At 51.4% G+C, this 14,193-nt stretch overlaps 7 protein-coding genes across 7 annotated transcripts; 3 read left to right on the forward strand and 4 right to left on the reverse strand.

Annotated features, from left to right (window-relative positions):
* Window positions 1-2,618: 2,618 nt before the first annotated feature.
* On the forward strand, window positions 2,619-2,951 carry COCVIDRAFT_41460 (hypothetical protein; the record flags this gene model as incomplete). Its single annotated transcript, XM_014696866.1, has 2 exons — window positions 2,619-2,763; window positions 2,830-2,951. The coding sequence occupies 2 exons, from the start codon at window positions 2,619-2,621 to the stop codon at window positions 2,949-2,951; spliced, it is 267 nt and encodes an 88-aa protein (XP_014552352.1).
* Window positions 2,952-3,946: 995 nt separating this feature from the next.
* Window positions 3,947-5,520, reverse strand: COCVIDRAFT_110512 (hypothetical protein; the record flags this gene model as incomplete). The annotated part of the gene is made up of 3 exons (XM_014696867.1): window positions 3,947-4,453; window positions 4,514-5,260; window positions 5,335-5,520. 3 exons carry the CDS (start codon window positions 5,518-5,520, stop codon window positions 3,947-3,949), a joined length of 1,440 nt encoding a protein of 479 aa, XP_014552353.1.
* A 724-nt stretch (window positions 5,521-6,244) lies between these two features.
* Window positions 6,245-8,226, reverse strand: COCVIDRAFT_30247 (hypothetical protein; the record flags this gene model as incomplete). Its single annotated transcript, XM_014696868.1, has 2 exons — window positions 6,245-8,098; window positions 8,149-8,226. 2 exons carry the CDS (start codon window positions 8,224-8,226, stop codon window positions 6,245-6,247), a joined length of 1,932 nt encoding a protein of 643 aa, XP_014552354.1.
* Window positions 8,227-8,575: 349 nt separating this feature from the next.
* On the forward strand, window positions 8,576-10,159 carry COCVIDRAFT_41463 (hypothetical protein; the record flags this gene model as incomplete). Its single annotated transcript, XM_014696869.1, has 2 exons — window positions 8,576-8,920; window positions 8,969-10,159. 2 exons carry the CDS (start codon window positions 8,576-8,578, stop codon window positions 10,157-10,159), a joined length of 1,536 nt encoding a protein of 511 aa, XP_014552355.1.
* A 126-nt stretch (window positions 10,160-10,285) lies between these two features.
* Window positions 10,286-11,062, reverse strand: COCVIDRAFT_30249 (hypothetical protein; the record flags this gene model as incomplete). Its single annotated transcript, XM_014696870.1, has 1 exon — window positions 10,286-11,062. One exon carries the CDS (start codon window positions 11,060-11,062, stop codon window positions 10,286-10,288), a length of 777 nt encoding a protein of 258 aa, XP_014552356.1.
* A 355-nt stretch (window positions 11,063-11,417) lies between these two features.
* Window positions 11,418-11,594, reverse strand: COCVIDRAFT_110492 (hypothetical protein; the record flags this gene model as incomplete). The annotated part of the gene is made up of 1 exon (XM_014696871.1): window positions 11,418-11,594. One exon carries the CDS (start codon window positions 11,592-11,594, stop codon window positions 11,418-11,420), a length of 177 nt encoding a protein of 58 aa, XP_014552357.1.
* Window positions 11,595-11,643: 49 nt separating this feature from the next.
* Window positions 11,644-13,921, forward strand: COCVIDRAFT_30250 (hypothetical protein; the record flags this gene model as incomplete). The annotated part of the gene is made up of 4 exons (XM_014696872.1): window positions 11,644-12,054; window positions 12,103-12,767; window positions 12,827-13,417; window positions 13,477-13,921. 4 exons carry the CDS (start codon window positions 11,644-11,646, stop codon window positions 13,919-13,921), a joined length of 2,112 nt encoding a protein of 703 aa, XP_014552358.1.
* Window positions 13,922-14,193: the final 272 nt, after the last annotated feature.

The following is a 14,193-nucleotide window of genomic DNA, read 5'->3' on the forward strand; positions in this document are numbered from 1 at the left end:
ATATACGGTGCTGGCCTGCAATTCGCCTCTACACTGCTGCGGCAGTTCAACCCCTCGTTGACAGACACCGAAACGTCCAAGACGGCAAATGATTTGTATCAAAACACAAAGGGCAAGAAGACGACGCGGAAGGTGCTACGTGAAAGACCGTTTTGGCGGGGAGGTACGGAATCATTTGTCTTCAACAGACTAGAAGACTTTGCAGAACAGGAGAGGCCTAGGACGCCAGTGCTTGGGGCTGCCATTACGGAAGCGCTGCAGAGACGGTATCTTTCCAAAGGCGGCTTCATGACTTCACGGATCAACTGGGCTATCCAATCTTCTGGGGTCGACTATCTCCACCTCCTTATTGTATCCATGGACTACCTCACGCGTCGGTACAATCTTGACTGCCGACTAGCTATCACGGTACATGACGAGATTCGGTACCTGGTGAAGGACAAGGACAAGTACAAGGCAGCCATGGCGCTCCAGGTGGCGAATGTATGGACGCGAGCCATGTTTGCACAGCAAATGGGCATCAATGAGCTTCCACAGTCGTGTGCGTATTTCTCAGCAGTGGACATTGACCATGTGCTGAGAAAGGAAGTGGACATGGACTGCATTACGCCGAGCAACAAGGAGGCAATACCTCACGGGGAGAGCCTTGATATCATGGCACTGCTTGATAAAGGTACAGCAGCACAGTTGAAATCATCGACAAAGTCAAAGGATCCACCGGCACCGCAGCAATACACACACGCCTTTACACCGCGTACGCCAATTATCAACACGCTGTCGGGGTCTGACAGTGCATCGCCCATGGCGCTTGCTTATATCAAGGCGCAAATCACATCGTCGGACCAGGAGCTGTTGGAGATTACGAGAGGGCTACGGGCGCCGGCTGCTAAGCGGACAAAGGCGTCGATTGAAAAGGAAGAAAAGGAAGCGGCGGAGCAACTCCAAAATTACGAGCCAATAAATCATTACCTGGATGTCAAAGAGTGGTGGGGGCGTGGTCAGGAAGCAACAGGTAGCGGAGAAAAGAGCAGGAAGAGGCAAGAGTGGGTGAGCCAGTATGCATCGTCTCGCAGCGCGCCTACGGTGAGGGCAGACAGGTTGTAAGGTGCCGTGCATGTATAGTTGGCACTAGCGGCTGTTGTTCCCTTTGTTTTGATGTATATTTTCTTCTTCTTTTGTATATGACTTGTTGTATGATATGGTCACGAGGGTGATATGTAAGAAAAAATTGGAAGTAGGTAGTTATGGGTGCATGGATCGGGGGTGGATCGGGGGCGGAGTCTCGTCATGCATTTACAAGGCGCATAAACTACCTTTTAATGAAGGCGCTAGCAACGTGTTGGCAACGCGGAGTATTTCTTGTTTGTTTATTTGTTTACGCAGATAGTGAGCTGATGGCGAAGAGTGACGACCAGATTCTGACCGCTCCTGGCTACGAGGATAGGGCCTGGTGACACGTGGGCGGAATGTCGTGTGAGGTGTGGGAGAGGTGTGGGATGTGTGGGAGGAGTGGGATGGGATGGCATGTCGGAGCAATCATTCCACCGACGGCAGACCATGGGATGATCCCACGCAGTGACCAACAACTGCATGGCTGATATTTGTCGCGCAGCCCGGAAACATGGGATCTGGATTGCGAAGAGTAGACTATGCTGACACCATACTATGTGCTACGTAGTACTACAGCAGACTACCGTAGTATGTAGTATTGTTGAGGCTGAGGCAGTGCATAGCGACCAGCCAGCCAGAGCAAAGAAAGAAGCTATTTTCTCGGTAGATTCGTCTAGAAGGGCCGGCATCCGTGGCGTGCCGATGCGATTGGGGGGACGAGCAGGGTCCCCTTTTTTAGCCCTTGAATGCATCTGCATCACGCTGGTGCCGGGCAAATTACGGGTGAAAGAGGCTCAACCTTAGTCTTGCATTCGCTGGGTACATGGCAGTACATGTCCAGCCTGTATGTGTTGTTTACAAAAGAAAAAAGCACAAGACACGGTGTTTTTGCCGCAGACAAAAAAAGGCCAGGGGGCTTTTTTAGCTGATAGGCAGACTTGCAACATGAAAGCGGTTAGAAGCTGAGGATTCAAAGGTCCATGCTCCCCCGCAACCCCAAGTTTCTTGGGCGGTGGATTTCTATTTTTCCATTTCCAAGTTCCGCCAAGTATCCCTGTCCCCCCATTTTAACCCCCCTGGCACGGATCGCTCACCGCCCACGTTTGCCCCTAAAGTTTCTGCTCGCCGCCTTGTCGGCCTCGCCTCCTTTACCTTTTTTCGCCCCGTCCGTCCCCCTTCACAGGCAAGGACCCACTGCAATCCTCGTTTTGTTGGGGTCCCACTTTCTTTATATAAACGTTTTTTTGCTCACTCACCTTTTTTTTGCCCGTCACTTGAGTTCCCCCCCCTACACACACAGTCACTCATCAATAGATAAGACAAAGTCGTTGTACTTTCGTTTCAAACGGACTCTACTTCTTCAAGTTTTCAACTTCTTTCGAGCAAATCATTCACGACGAGACTCGTTCGCTTCTACTAGTCATACGTGGCCCCCGTTTATATATATATATATAAACACTCGCTCTTCTACACCAAACCACCAAAACAACACCCCAATAAATCCAACCATGTTCGCCCGCATCGCCACCCGCGCCCCTATCACTGCTGCCTTCGCAGCCAAGCGCGTCACTCCCGCCGTGCGCTTCAACTCCTCCAGCTCCTCCAGCAGCGCTGCCCGCATGATGGAAATGGCCGCCCAAGCCGAGCGACCCAGTACGTTATCTTTCACTCTTCAAACACCACCACCCGGTCATCTATTCTAACTCGTTCCTCTCACAGACGCCACCGAAGCCGCCGTCCCCGTCATGTGGGCTCTCTGCGGCGCCCTCACCTTCGCCGCCTGGAACCGCGTCAGCGAGCGCAACCCTAGTCACGAGGTCGAGAAGCTCCTGATTGTCTAAGGACAGTCTACGACTACGAAATATTGACGACATAACTACGATACTACTACTACTACTTCTTCTTCTACGATACCCCCCCCGACATACCACACCTACCTACCGGATTTTTGTCGTCATACATTCACACACCTCTACCTCTTTTCTTCTTCTTTCCTCGACTCGGATGGACGTCTGTCTTTTTTTCCTCCTTCAACTTGTAAACAATTTTCTATTCTCTCTTGGTCTGCTTCTCACATCTTCTTTTTTTTTGGGAGAGCGATGGAAAGGGGAATAGAAATTAGACGGTTCGAAATGTGGTAGAGCATTTTTCTTTTCAAAAAAAAAAGATTTGCTTTGCTGGCTAAGTAGTCAGGATTTTTCTTTTTCTTGTTCGAGTAGATAGAGGGTCTCTTCTCTTTGTTTTGGTAATTCAAATGGTTAACTCTACTTCAAGTTCGATATGACTCAGTGCTTTGTTTCATGTTGTGATGACTCTGTGTATATCTGTTGCTCATATATATTCTAACGATATCGAATCGCATAACATGCATTGTACTCGCTTGTTGTATTCGCCCATATCCAATATACCATACGTATGTAAAAACTACCATCGAGTATACCACTCTTCCATAAAACGTACCAGCCAGTCGAAATACCCCATATCCACATTTCTCATCCCAGCAATGCAAAAGAAGCAAAGAATTAAACATGCCACTATGCCAGAATTCTAAATTACATTCTCATATAAAAAACACCGCCACCACCTGTTCCATTCAATCATTCAACAAGACCACGTGCTTGCAACGAATGTAACGAAGAAGAAAAAAGAACCCACCTCCTTTTTTTGGCCTTCATTAAGTTGCCATTCTTCCCGCACACCAAACCTCGTCATCTTCAACCGCAAGAAAAAAGACACCCCCTTCGTCACCATTAAATACCCTTTAATCCCCCACAAACCCAATCCTATTTATTCCCATCATCATCGCCATTCATATATCCCCTTTCCATGCGCAAAATCAATGCTTCCCACTCTTCCGTTGCTTAACCCTCGACCCAATTGAATCCTGCTCCACCGCCACCGGATGCGCCGGAGCAGGCGTAACAGGCGCCATCTGCTCCACCTTCTCCATCTGCGACTTCGTCTCCTTGTCCGCACCATCCTCCTTGATCAACTTCTCCTTTGCCTCCGTCTCATCATCCGTCGGCTCGTACTCGCTACGATCATCCTCCATATCCTTGTACACCGCAAAGCGGTATGCAATCCTGCAAATCAAGAAGCCCCAGAACAGGTTGACGGCTTGTAGGGAAGCAAGGAGGCCGAAGGTGATGTATTGACTGATCCAGCACTTGTATTGTTGCGTTTCCCAGTTGAGTTCGAAGGGACCGACGGTTTTGAAAGTGGTGAGGATGGACCAGATGATTTTGAGGTTGATGTAGTGGCGGGCGTATCCCCAAACGAGCATGAAGACGAAGAAGTACGGCGTCACAATCGGAGAATCGATGTAGTTTAGGCATTTGGACGACTACATTTTTTATATCAGTATGTCGATTCTACAGCTTGATCACGGAAACGCAGGACTTACGGCGAGGAAAAAGTCGGAAATGTCGTGGGTAATGTACACAGCAATACCCATGTAGGTAAAGTGGAAGCGGTAGCTGAGCCAAATCAAGCTGACAGTGATGATGTGGTGCGCTACCAGTTCCTTGAAATCTTTTCTCGGCTTCTCGAGCATCAGCATGAGCACAATGGCTTGCTGGGCCCAGTAACTGGCTTGCAGTAGATAGTACGCCTTGACGACTGCCTCATGGGTTCGGTGGGGGAATCCCTCATACATGCCAGTAGTATTAAAGTACCACACCGGAGTACGCGACATGATCCATACGCCAAATGGACCGTAGATAGCAAAGTAAAGAGCAGTGTATGCTTGCTCCATGAAACGCGACTGCTTATCCCTGTTGCGGATGCCAAAGTGAAGGGCAATGGGGCGGATGAGACGCTGCATGCAAAACTCGCGGGTAAAGCTCAGGACAATGGTGTAGAAGCCGACGAAAGCGAAATCCCGTCCGCCTTTGCCATAGTGTAGGGGCGCATTGGGGTCGGCTCGCACGTGGGCGGGGATGAGGGGGTCGTCGCGTGCGAGTGGGTATGACAGGAAGAGACAGGCCGACAGCGGGTTGGACGAGTAAGGGTAGACGAGGTATAGTGATACAATGGTAAGGGTGAGGACGAGAGGGAGCAACCAGGTGTGCCGAATGCACATTCGCTTTGCCTTTGAGAGGTATCGACGTGTCGTCTTTCGTTTTGAGCGGCGTCCCGACTTGTCTGATTTCTGACAGGCTTGTCAGTTACACGTGGGGTTCCCCGTCATGGCAATTTTGTGCAGAAAAAGGGTACAACACATACCGAGTCCATGGTCACTGGGCTGTGCAGCGGAGGGGTGACAGATCGATATGTGGCCAGGGACGGGACGTCAACATCGCCAGGGACGTCAGCGCCGAGGGCACTTGATTTCCTTCGGCGCCTGGGTGCGCTTTGAGGGGCAGGATTGTGCGGCAGTCCGCCATTCAGCGGAGGAAACGGTTCCGTCATCGTGAAGCCGAAGTAATAAGCAATCGCGGGAGGGCAGCGCACAAGGGTTTGCGGGAAGGATTGGGTAAGCCCGTGATTATATATGCGAATGTAAGTACCGTCCAAACAACCACGTGCAAAGGAGACCAAGGCCGAGAGATGCTGGACGCAAGGAATGTGAGGCCGCCAGCAATCCACCGGAGTTATTATTGTGGGCACAGACGATGCAAGCAAAAGTTGTCGTCGGGCGACCGACTCCTTTCCCTGCCAATTTCCCGGCCACAAGTGGGGCCCGTGACACTCCCGCGCAATACGAAGCATCTGCGCCGATCGACTACTCCTACGCGATGCCGCCCAGGGGTAAGGTTATGTCAGCATCGGTATCGCCAAATCCTCCCTTGACAACTGCCATGCCTATGGCCCAGACACAATCGTGAGTACTTGACCTTCTGGAGCCCGGACACGAGGCCCGGACACGAGGCCCGGCCCGCAACAGTCCCGCCCGTCTACCACGAGCCATGCAAGTGCAAGGGACTTGTAGGTAATACTAGCCAAAGCACAAAGCCATGACCAGGATAATGGCCATTACTATCGGACAAAAAATCAAGGACATCGGAGACTAGCCTAATATAAAAATACAGTGATCACCGGTTTACCACCCTCGCTATGCATACCTAAACAGTCATCAGGCCTACCTCGCTACAACGTATCATACAACATGAATACGCTGCTTGCCACCCAACGCTCACTCCAACGGTCTAAGCCGACTTCCAGGATGCACATTAGTTTTGTGCTGCGGTGTCCCCATACCATGTACAGGCGTGCCATTAGCCTGCTCTAGTTTCTTCCCAGCAATCTCCAAACTCCTCTTCACTTCAATCGTGGGCGTGCCAACACTGCTCGCAGTCATGGTACTATCCATGCTTCCCTTTCGCGAGAGAACACCATCCTGTCGCAACAGGCCCTTGATTCCGCCCGCCTTGCGAGCTGGTAGTTCGCCTTTGCCGGCCGTGGCCACATACAGCAGATATTTGAGGTTTGGCAACGTGTGGCGGATGTCCAGTGGCCGCAGTCCCAGCGAGTTTGAGAGAATCTCAATGTTCTTGTTGAGAAGGAACACACCATACTCAAATCGGTACCTCACGACATTCTTCATGTAGAGGGGATAGGTACGTTGGTGGTTTTGTTGATTCTGTGAAATAGCCAGTGGATCATCAATTGTCGACGTTGACCCGTGTAACGATACCGGATACGGCAGCATGACGGACAGATAGGGCGAGAGCAAATTGACAACTTGGGCCACATAGCCCAGTGCTGCAGAAGTAACGTCTTCCTTTGCATCCTCGAAAATGGAGTTTGGCAGCAAAAGCCCCCGTATTGTAAACGTCAGAGCTTTACCAGGCACAGGCTCGATCGGGAATATTCTGAGCAAGTCTTCACACACCCTTCGTCGTTGGCCAGTAATATCTTCTAGAGTCTTTTCCAAAAGCTCTTTAGTCTGGCCAATATTGGCTCTTTGTTCAGAGATTTCACTCTCCGCTTTCAATTGCTGTTCCCTCCCAGCCTTCATCTTCTCTCGCCGGTCCAGAATGTTGGCTTGCAGCTCGTCACGTCTTCTTCGCGCAGCCGCAACACGTCGTTTTTCGGCCGTCACCGCGGCCTGCACTGTCCGCAAGCTTTCTTCCGTCTCAGCTACTGATTCCACTGTGAATATATCCTCTTTATTCGATACGAGTATACCCTCAATCTCGTCAGCAATCCGGTCTCGCGTAGTCAGTGCGTCTTGTATGCAGTCGTCGAGCGTCGATAGTCTCATGAGGGCGTCATAAGAGGAAGATGGAAGCACTCGACCATCAGGATTCTTTTTGGGCGGTGCAAGAAGTTCTGGTCGCATCCTTTGCTGCACTGGTAGGTCTGTGAAGCTAGTATAGATGCCGTCCGTCATATAGAAGAGCACACAGTTCTGTGGAAGAGGGTGTCTGAAGCCTTCAAGGGTCTTGCCAATGAACTGGAGCGACCGGAACTGTACAGTATAGTCAAGCAGGTATTGCCAGTTCTGCATCGTCTCGCTCTTAGCCCACACCCTGATTGTGAGCGTGTCCAATCGCGTGACACCCGGTCCACAGGGGCCAAGATCGAAAAACTTGAAGTTTGGGTTCATAGCCTTGTCGACGACCTCAGAAATGTAAATTGGGTCCGTCCGGTCCTCGACGTGCAGCGAGAAGAAGGTGTCGGCCATGCGCCCAGCAGTGATGTCTTCCAGCTTCTTCTGGCGAGTCAATGGGCTCGCATTGGTCCACTCCATTGTAGAGCGCCTACGCAGGCCCCTCCCGGCCACCGGCCTATTTGCTTTCTGGGGAGTCGTGGGGTCGCGCAAGCCATTGCTGCGCCGCACGGCATCGTCGGGTGAGGTGAGGTCGCTGGATGAGCGGGAATGCGCCAGGCCCCTGCTCTCACGCAATGCCAGCGCCTTTGCCGGCGACTTGAAGGTGCTGGGGACGGCTTCATCGTCAATAGTCTTTCCGCGTGGCTTTGTAGTGCTGGGGGTCAGAGTAAGGTTGCGAATGGTGATGCCTTGGAGATGCCGGAGCTTGCGGTTCTGGAGGCTTGTTAGCGACGTCAACCATAGGCAGAAGCTGTCTGACACACGTATGGCAGCAACCACGGGCGCTCGCGTGGTGGACGAGGGTCGGGCTGGCCAGCCGTCGTGAGCGGATCGCCGGCCATGTTTAGGCAGCCTGTCGCGGAGACGGGCAGGTGAGAAGTGAGTGCAGCAGCAGCAGGTGTCTCATGGGTGCATGGTGGAGGGCGAGGGAGGGCGGGGACGGCAGAGCAGGCGCATCAGCAATGGCATCGGCGCAGCCCATAATACATGTGTGTTGTAAACGTCAACGCTGACTGCGACCAGACATAGGCACGCGGAGGAGTCGCGCTGCACACGAGTCGTTGGCAATTCCGCGCAGGATCGGGCCCGTGCACCGAATCCCAATGATTCTCGCATCTTTGCTTGGGTCCATGGCATGCCCACCGTTGGCCTGTCTGCCGGCCCATTGCCTCGACCACACTCGCTGCAGTCATGCCTCGCTCACTCGCCCGGCTCCGGTATAAGCCGCCGCTGAAGCCCATCTCTTTTGCCCCCGCTGCAAAACGCACAACACCCGTCCACGAGGAATTGCTGCAGAGGCGGGTCGCCGCCTATGTCCAGCGCCAGTCAAACCCCAAGCACCTCCGCCTGCAAACGGTTGTCAATGAAAAAGCCAGACGCCAGGCGACGGGACAGCATGTGAATGCCCCCATTAAGCCCTACACCCTGCGCGACGTGGTGGACCCAGAAGGCACGGCAAATCATGGCGAAATAATCTACATTTTCCGCAACACAAAGACCAACCAGGTCATCTACTCGCTTCAAGAGTTACTAGACGTACGGCGCCCACACTGACTGCATCGATTGGCTGTTGATTATCTGCAGAACCATCACCTCGACCAATTGCCCTTCATTGGCAAGCACTCGAAGCCGCCTGCCCTGCGCCCAGACGAATGGGTCCCTCACTGTGTCGTTACCTTTCCCACCTCTGCCCAGGGCCATAGCGCCTTCCGCAAGCTGCGTGAGTTCCGGAAATTGCACGAGACTGCATGGGACAAGACGAACCCGAAAATGGTTTCTATGGATCGCAAGCAGCGCATCAAGAAGATTATGGACCAGCGGGCCAACACGAGCGCTGATCTAGCAGAGGTGCTGCGCATACAAGAAGAGCATGGCATTCAGGCTGCAGAAGAGCTGCTAAAACGTGAACAAAAGGCCACTGCTGTGCTAGACAAGCGCTGGCAGGAAATTGATGCACTAGCCAATGCGAGCTTGGCCAAGGAAAAGCCAACTGACAACGTCAAGTGGCTGCAAGGCCAAATACGATCCATGGACCTGAAGCTCAAGATGAGGCATCACCAGAGTGAAGCCGACCAGAAGAGCCTAAAGGCCACCAAGGAAGCTCTCGAGACTCGGTTAGGCAAGTTGCAATATGCAATCAGAAAAGCCGAACAGTTCAAGAAGCTGCAACAAGAACTCACAAAAAAGGCAGCGCCTGCTCAAGAGCCAGGTGCGGAGGCAAAGTTGAACGAATTAAGGTCTAAAGCCCGAGTTTTGGACGAGGCACTTCAAAACCCAGACCCTTCTCGACCCGCATCAGATCTTGAAATGGATGCTCAACTTCTCGCTCAACAGCGAAGTGAAATCGACCTTCTTGAGCAGGCTTTTGACGCAAAGGCCCAAGCAGAATCTCGCGACCACTACATTGCTCGCTCGGTTCTCCCAAAGGCCCTCAAGAAGACCCCTGTCAGACCTTACACGCTCAATGGCGTTTCGGTGCAATGGGCTGACATGCAAGACGCCCTCTATGCGGCCGGAAAGTGGCCTGATGCCATCGAGCACGAGCCTCTGGAGATCAACAGGGCGCGGGGAGAAACTCTGTTGCTCTCGGCTGAAGAGTATGAGATTGAGAAGAGCAACGATGTTGGACGGGTCATGGAAGCTCTGCAAAGTAGAGGCCAGATGCACGACGGCTTGCGGTCAAGCTTTGAGCCATCAGGTGTAGCTCCGGCACTGAAAAGTAGTATACCGACATTCTTGCCTGTACGGAATGCTTTCAAGAACGCTACAGCCTAGGGGTTGATGTAAATTATGTAGATTATTATTGTCAAATCTACCAAGGATTTCGGATACACACCGTGATATTTTTAAGTCCATATGATTAGTGCCCGCCCAACCATTCCTTTGCAAACTGACTTGAACTTATTTTGCATCTGTTTCGGCAGACTCCACTGCTTTCTGCTCGCCCGCTGTAACTTCTTCCTCCTTCAACTTGAGCTGGAGTTTCTCTAGCCGCTCTAGCAAAATCTTCTCCTTCTCTTTGAACCTCTTCTCAAACTCTTCGTCATCTTCATTGCTGAACTCGAGAGCGGTAGGTGTCTTATCTCCTTCTCCCCCAGTTTCCTCTCCGCTTCCTTCTTCCGTACTCTTCGCAGTCGCCTGTGACTCCACCAACGCAGCACGCTTCCTCTTCTTCACCCTATCAGCCCATCTATTGCACTGCTCCAATCTCTCCAAGCTGCTCTTCGGCCACAACTTGTGCATATCACCTCCCCTGGGCAGCGTATGTGCATCATCCGGCAAGCGTATCCAACCCAGCTTACTCTCGGCAAAAATATGCAGATCGGGCACCATGAGATCCGGGAAATCCAGTGTACCCACCCTCACATCGTACACAGCCTCTTCACCAGGGAAGTTGCTCGTCACCCACATGTGCACCCGACATGTGGAGCATTCCGCATGTACTTCAACGTCCCCGCGCCGATTATTCATCTTGACAAACGCTGGCAGTGTGGACGATATGACTTTGACATTATACATTTCTATCTTGAGGAACAGGCCGAATGCGCTGCCGCTAAAGGCACGGCAGTCGGTGCAGTGACAGGCATAGCAGAAGAGAGGCGAGGTGAGGAGTCGGTAGCGCACTGTGCCGCAGACACAGCCTCCTGTTATTGCTGGGAAGGTTTTGCCTGAGGGCATGATGAGGAGGTGGATGATGGACGTTTACTTAAGAGTAGTAGTGGTGCTGCCTAGGGAAAGGATTATGTCGCTTAACACCATGCAAATAGACGTACATATGTGGGGGTTGCCAGCTCGAGTCATGATGACGTGGGGGTGTGCCAAGAGAGAACTTGCACAAGTCAGGGGTGCTACTAGGCGGAAGGCACCATTCTTTGATGTATTACTTCAAACTGCCTCTTTTCAGTAGCAAAACATATACTACACTCACATCCAGCAGATATACCTCAAATTAGGAATATGGACCACCTATACCCATTGATTCTTTGTGCCGTCTTGCAACCATGCATAATTTCTTGCCAGCTGTACTTCAGTGCTAGCCCCGAAAAGCACCAAAGCGTCTCAATCCCCGCACCAAGCCTAGAGCATCAGGCAGCACTAGAGTTGCCTGCGCTAGCGTAGCAACACCACTCAGCGTACAGGCATAGGGCCATATAACAGCATTGATATAAATTCCGTCAATACCTTGCCATTCATCTCTGTACAGACTCATCATCTGCGTTCGCTTTCAGGACGCTCATCGCCTACGCTCCCACCCAAACATGGCGCACGATACTTCGAACAGTCTCTCAACACCAAAAAATGAATACCCTGGACTTGGACGTCCCCTGAGGATATTAGATAATAGTCGATTCCCTTTTTATCCCATAGGCGCCCACGTCGATTGTACCGGAACTGAGTCTGAACTCGTGCCTGTGCGAGAGCTTGCCATGATGGATGTCATGGAAAAGCTGACTGACAAGGAAAACTGGCATCGGAAAGTTTTCGACGAAGATATTGTAGCAAAGTGGCGCAAAGAAGCCCTTGCAGTCCCGGACGCCGACTTCTGGACCTTGGCAACCTACGCGAAGTTACAGATGTGGCCCAACGACGATGGGCCACCCGTCTTTGAGAACCCGAGTTCCCTCGAATGCGGATTAACAAATATCATGGACGAGGCCACTTTCCAGAGTGTGGGTCATCATCATCATTGAATCTAGATCGTCAGCTGACCTTAAAAGTGTATCGAAGAACTTCGCAGCAAAGCAAAGTACTTTGAGCTGACTGGAATCATCCCTACACTCGACGCATCAGCTTCAATTGCCAAATCTGATGTCATTGTGCCTGCCGGCCTCCAGGAAGATCTACGCATTGCATTTGACAAACTCAAAACTGATTGTGCATCTTCCCCGGACTGGCATCCCAACTCGGGCGATATGGTACAGGACTTGGTACATCCTTCAATGTACCCACTTGTTTACGGCCGAAGCCGCGGATTCCGAACAGAGAAAGTCGGTGTGACTGACGCCATCAGGCGTTGGGCTGGCAAGGGAGACATTATCCCTAAACTAGAATCCGATGCTCTCGAAACAGCACTCGCAAACCAGCCATCCTTCCCAAATTACGATTTGTCCACTGACCATCGAATTCCAGCAGAATATTGGTCAGATACATACCAGTGGCTACCAGCCAACGTGGCCTTCGGGGAAGGTGGCAAAGTCAAGTTTACTAGCTATATCAATAACCTTCACCCTACTAAATACCCGGATATCTATCGCATAATCGAGAGATTGATAGAGACATCAATTCCTATGTGGGATCAATGTCTACGGATGGCGACTGACTATGGCGAATGTCAAGGTGCCGGTCGCCTTGCACCACGGGCTGATAGGCCAGAGGATGTCAGGTTAGTCATCAATTGGTGTTCTTTACTTTAGTAATAAACTGACTTGGGATCTTCTGCAGCGATGAGGAAATGCACCTTTGGATTCCTGATAACATTGAGGCTTGTGCTGATGAAGATGTCGACATGAGCGAGCTTGTGGAAAGAGGCTATGACGAAGAATTCTACGCCAGTCGTGAAGAAAGACGCCAAGAGGACTACATGCAATACAAATGGGAGACGCTTCGGAAACCAAAGATACCAGCAATTCCTTTCAAAGAGGTCGATTATGCGCCGAAAGCTGGTCAACTTCTGGCTGAAAGGTTCGCTGCTTCTGGACTGCAGGTCATTGTCAAGATGGCCTCGATCGAACTGACGCCGGAAAAGCCGGAATTTCCAGTTGGCGGATGGCACGTTGAGGGACAGATGAACGAAAAGATATGCGCCACTGCCTTGTATTACTTGGATAGTGATAATATAACTGATGACAACCTCTCATTCCGCATGCAGATCCCCGAGGGCATTGAGGAGGATTTTGAAGTAGGTCAGGATGCATACCACTGGCTGGAGCAGATCTACGGTACCGCATTGGGGTGCGGCAATGGTCCTCGTCTACAAAACTACGGTAGTGTTCAGACGCGTCAGGGACGCCTTTTAGCATTTCCCAATGTCTTGTAAGTGCATACCATGTCGCTAACGAGTTCCCTCAATTCTGACAAATCAAAAAAAATAGCCAGCATCGCGTCTCCTCTTTCAAACTCATTGACCCCACCAAACCCGGCCACCGCCGCTTCATCGCCCTGTGGCTCGTTGATCCTACAAAACGCATCATCTCAACTGCGAACATCCCGCCCCAGCAGATGAGCTGGTACACAGAGTCCATCTTCGGGTCCAGCGAACCAGCCCAACAAGCCACGCTGGAAGAGCTGCCCCCGGATATCGTCGAGCTGCTTGTCGAGCTCGGTTGGCCTGGCCTCACTAACAACCGTGAATGCCGGCTCCCAGAAGAACTCATGGACTTTGTGCGCGCACATCTCAAACAGGACAAGTTTGCGCTGCCGATGACTGTACAAGAGGCGAATGAGCATCGCTTGAAGCTTATGCGTGAGAGGAGTGCTTTTGTCAAGAAGAGTGAGGAGGGGTGGCAGAGGCAGACGTATAGTTTTTGTGAGCATTGATGTCGGTTGGAATGAGATACGGGAGTTGTCAGAGAAGATGGTTGGGATGTAATTAGTGCGCTGGTTTTTTAGAGGATAATAAGGTGTGTAGTCCTTTTGAACAGTGGTATTGGTAGAGTCACGGGATGAGGATCGCAAACAGATGGAATGTAAGTCACATATTCTTAAGGTACTAGCCATGGGTAACTAGCTAGTGATGCTCAATGCCCATCAGATTCGCAAAGGAAATCCACACCTCAAATTGACCATCCTATCTCGCCTTGATCTCACCA

Source organism: Bipolaris victoriae, assembly GCF_000527765.1.
Source record: "Bipolaris victoriae FI3 unplaced genomic scaffold scaffold_111, whole genome shotgun sequence".
Lineage (NCBI taxonomy): Eukaryota > Fungi > Ascomycota > Dothideomycetes > Pleosporales > Pleosporaceae > Bipolaris > Bipolaris victoriae.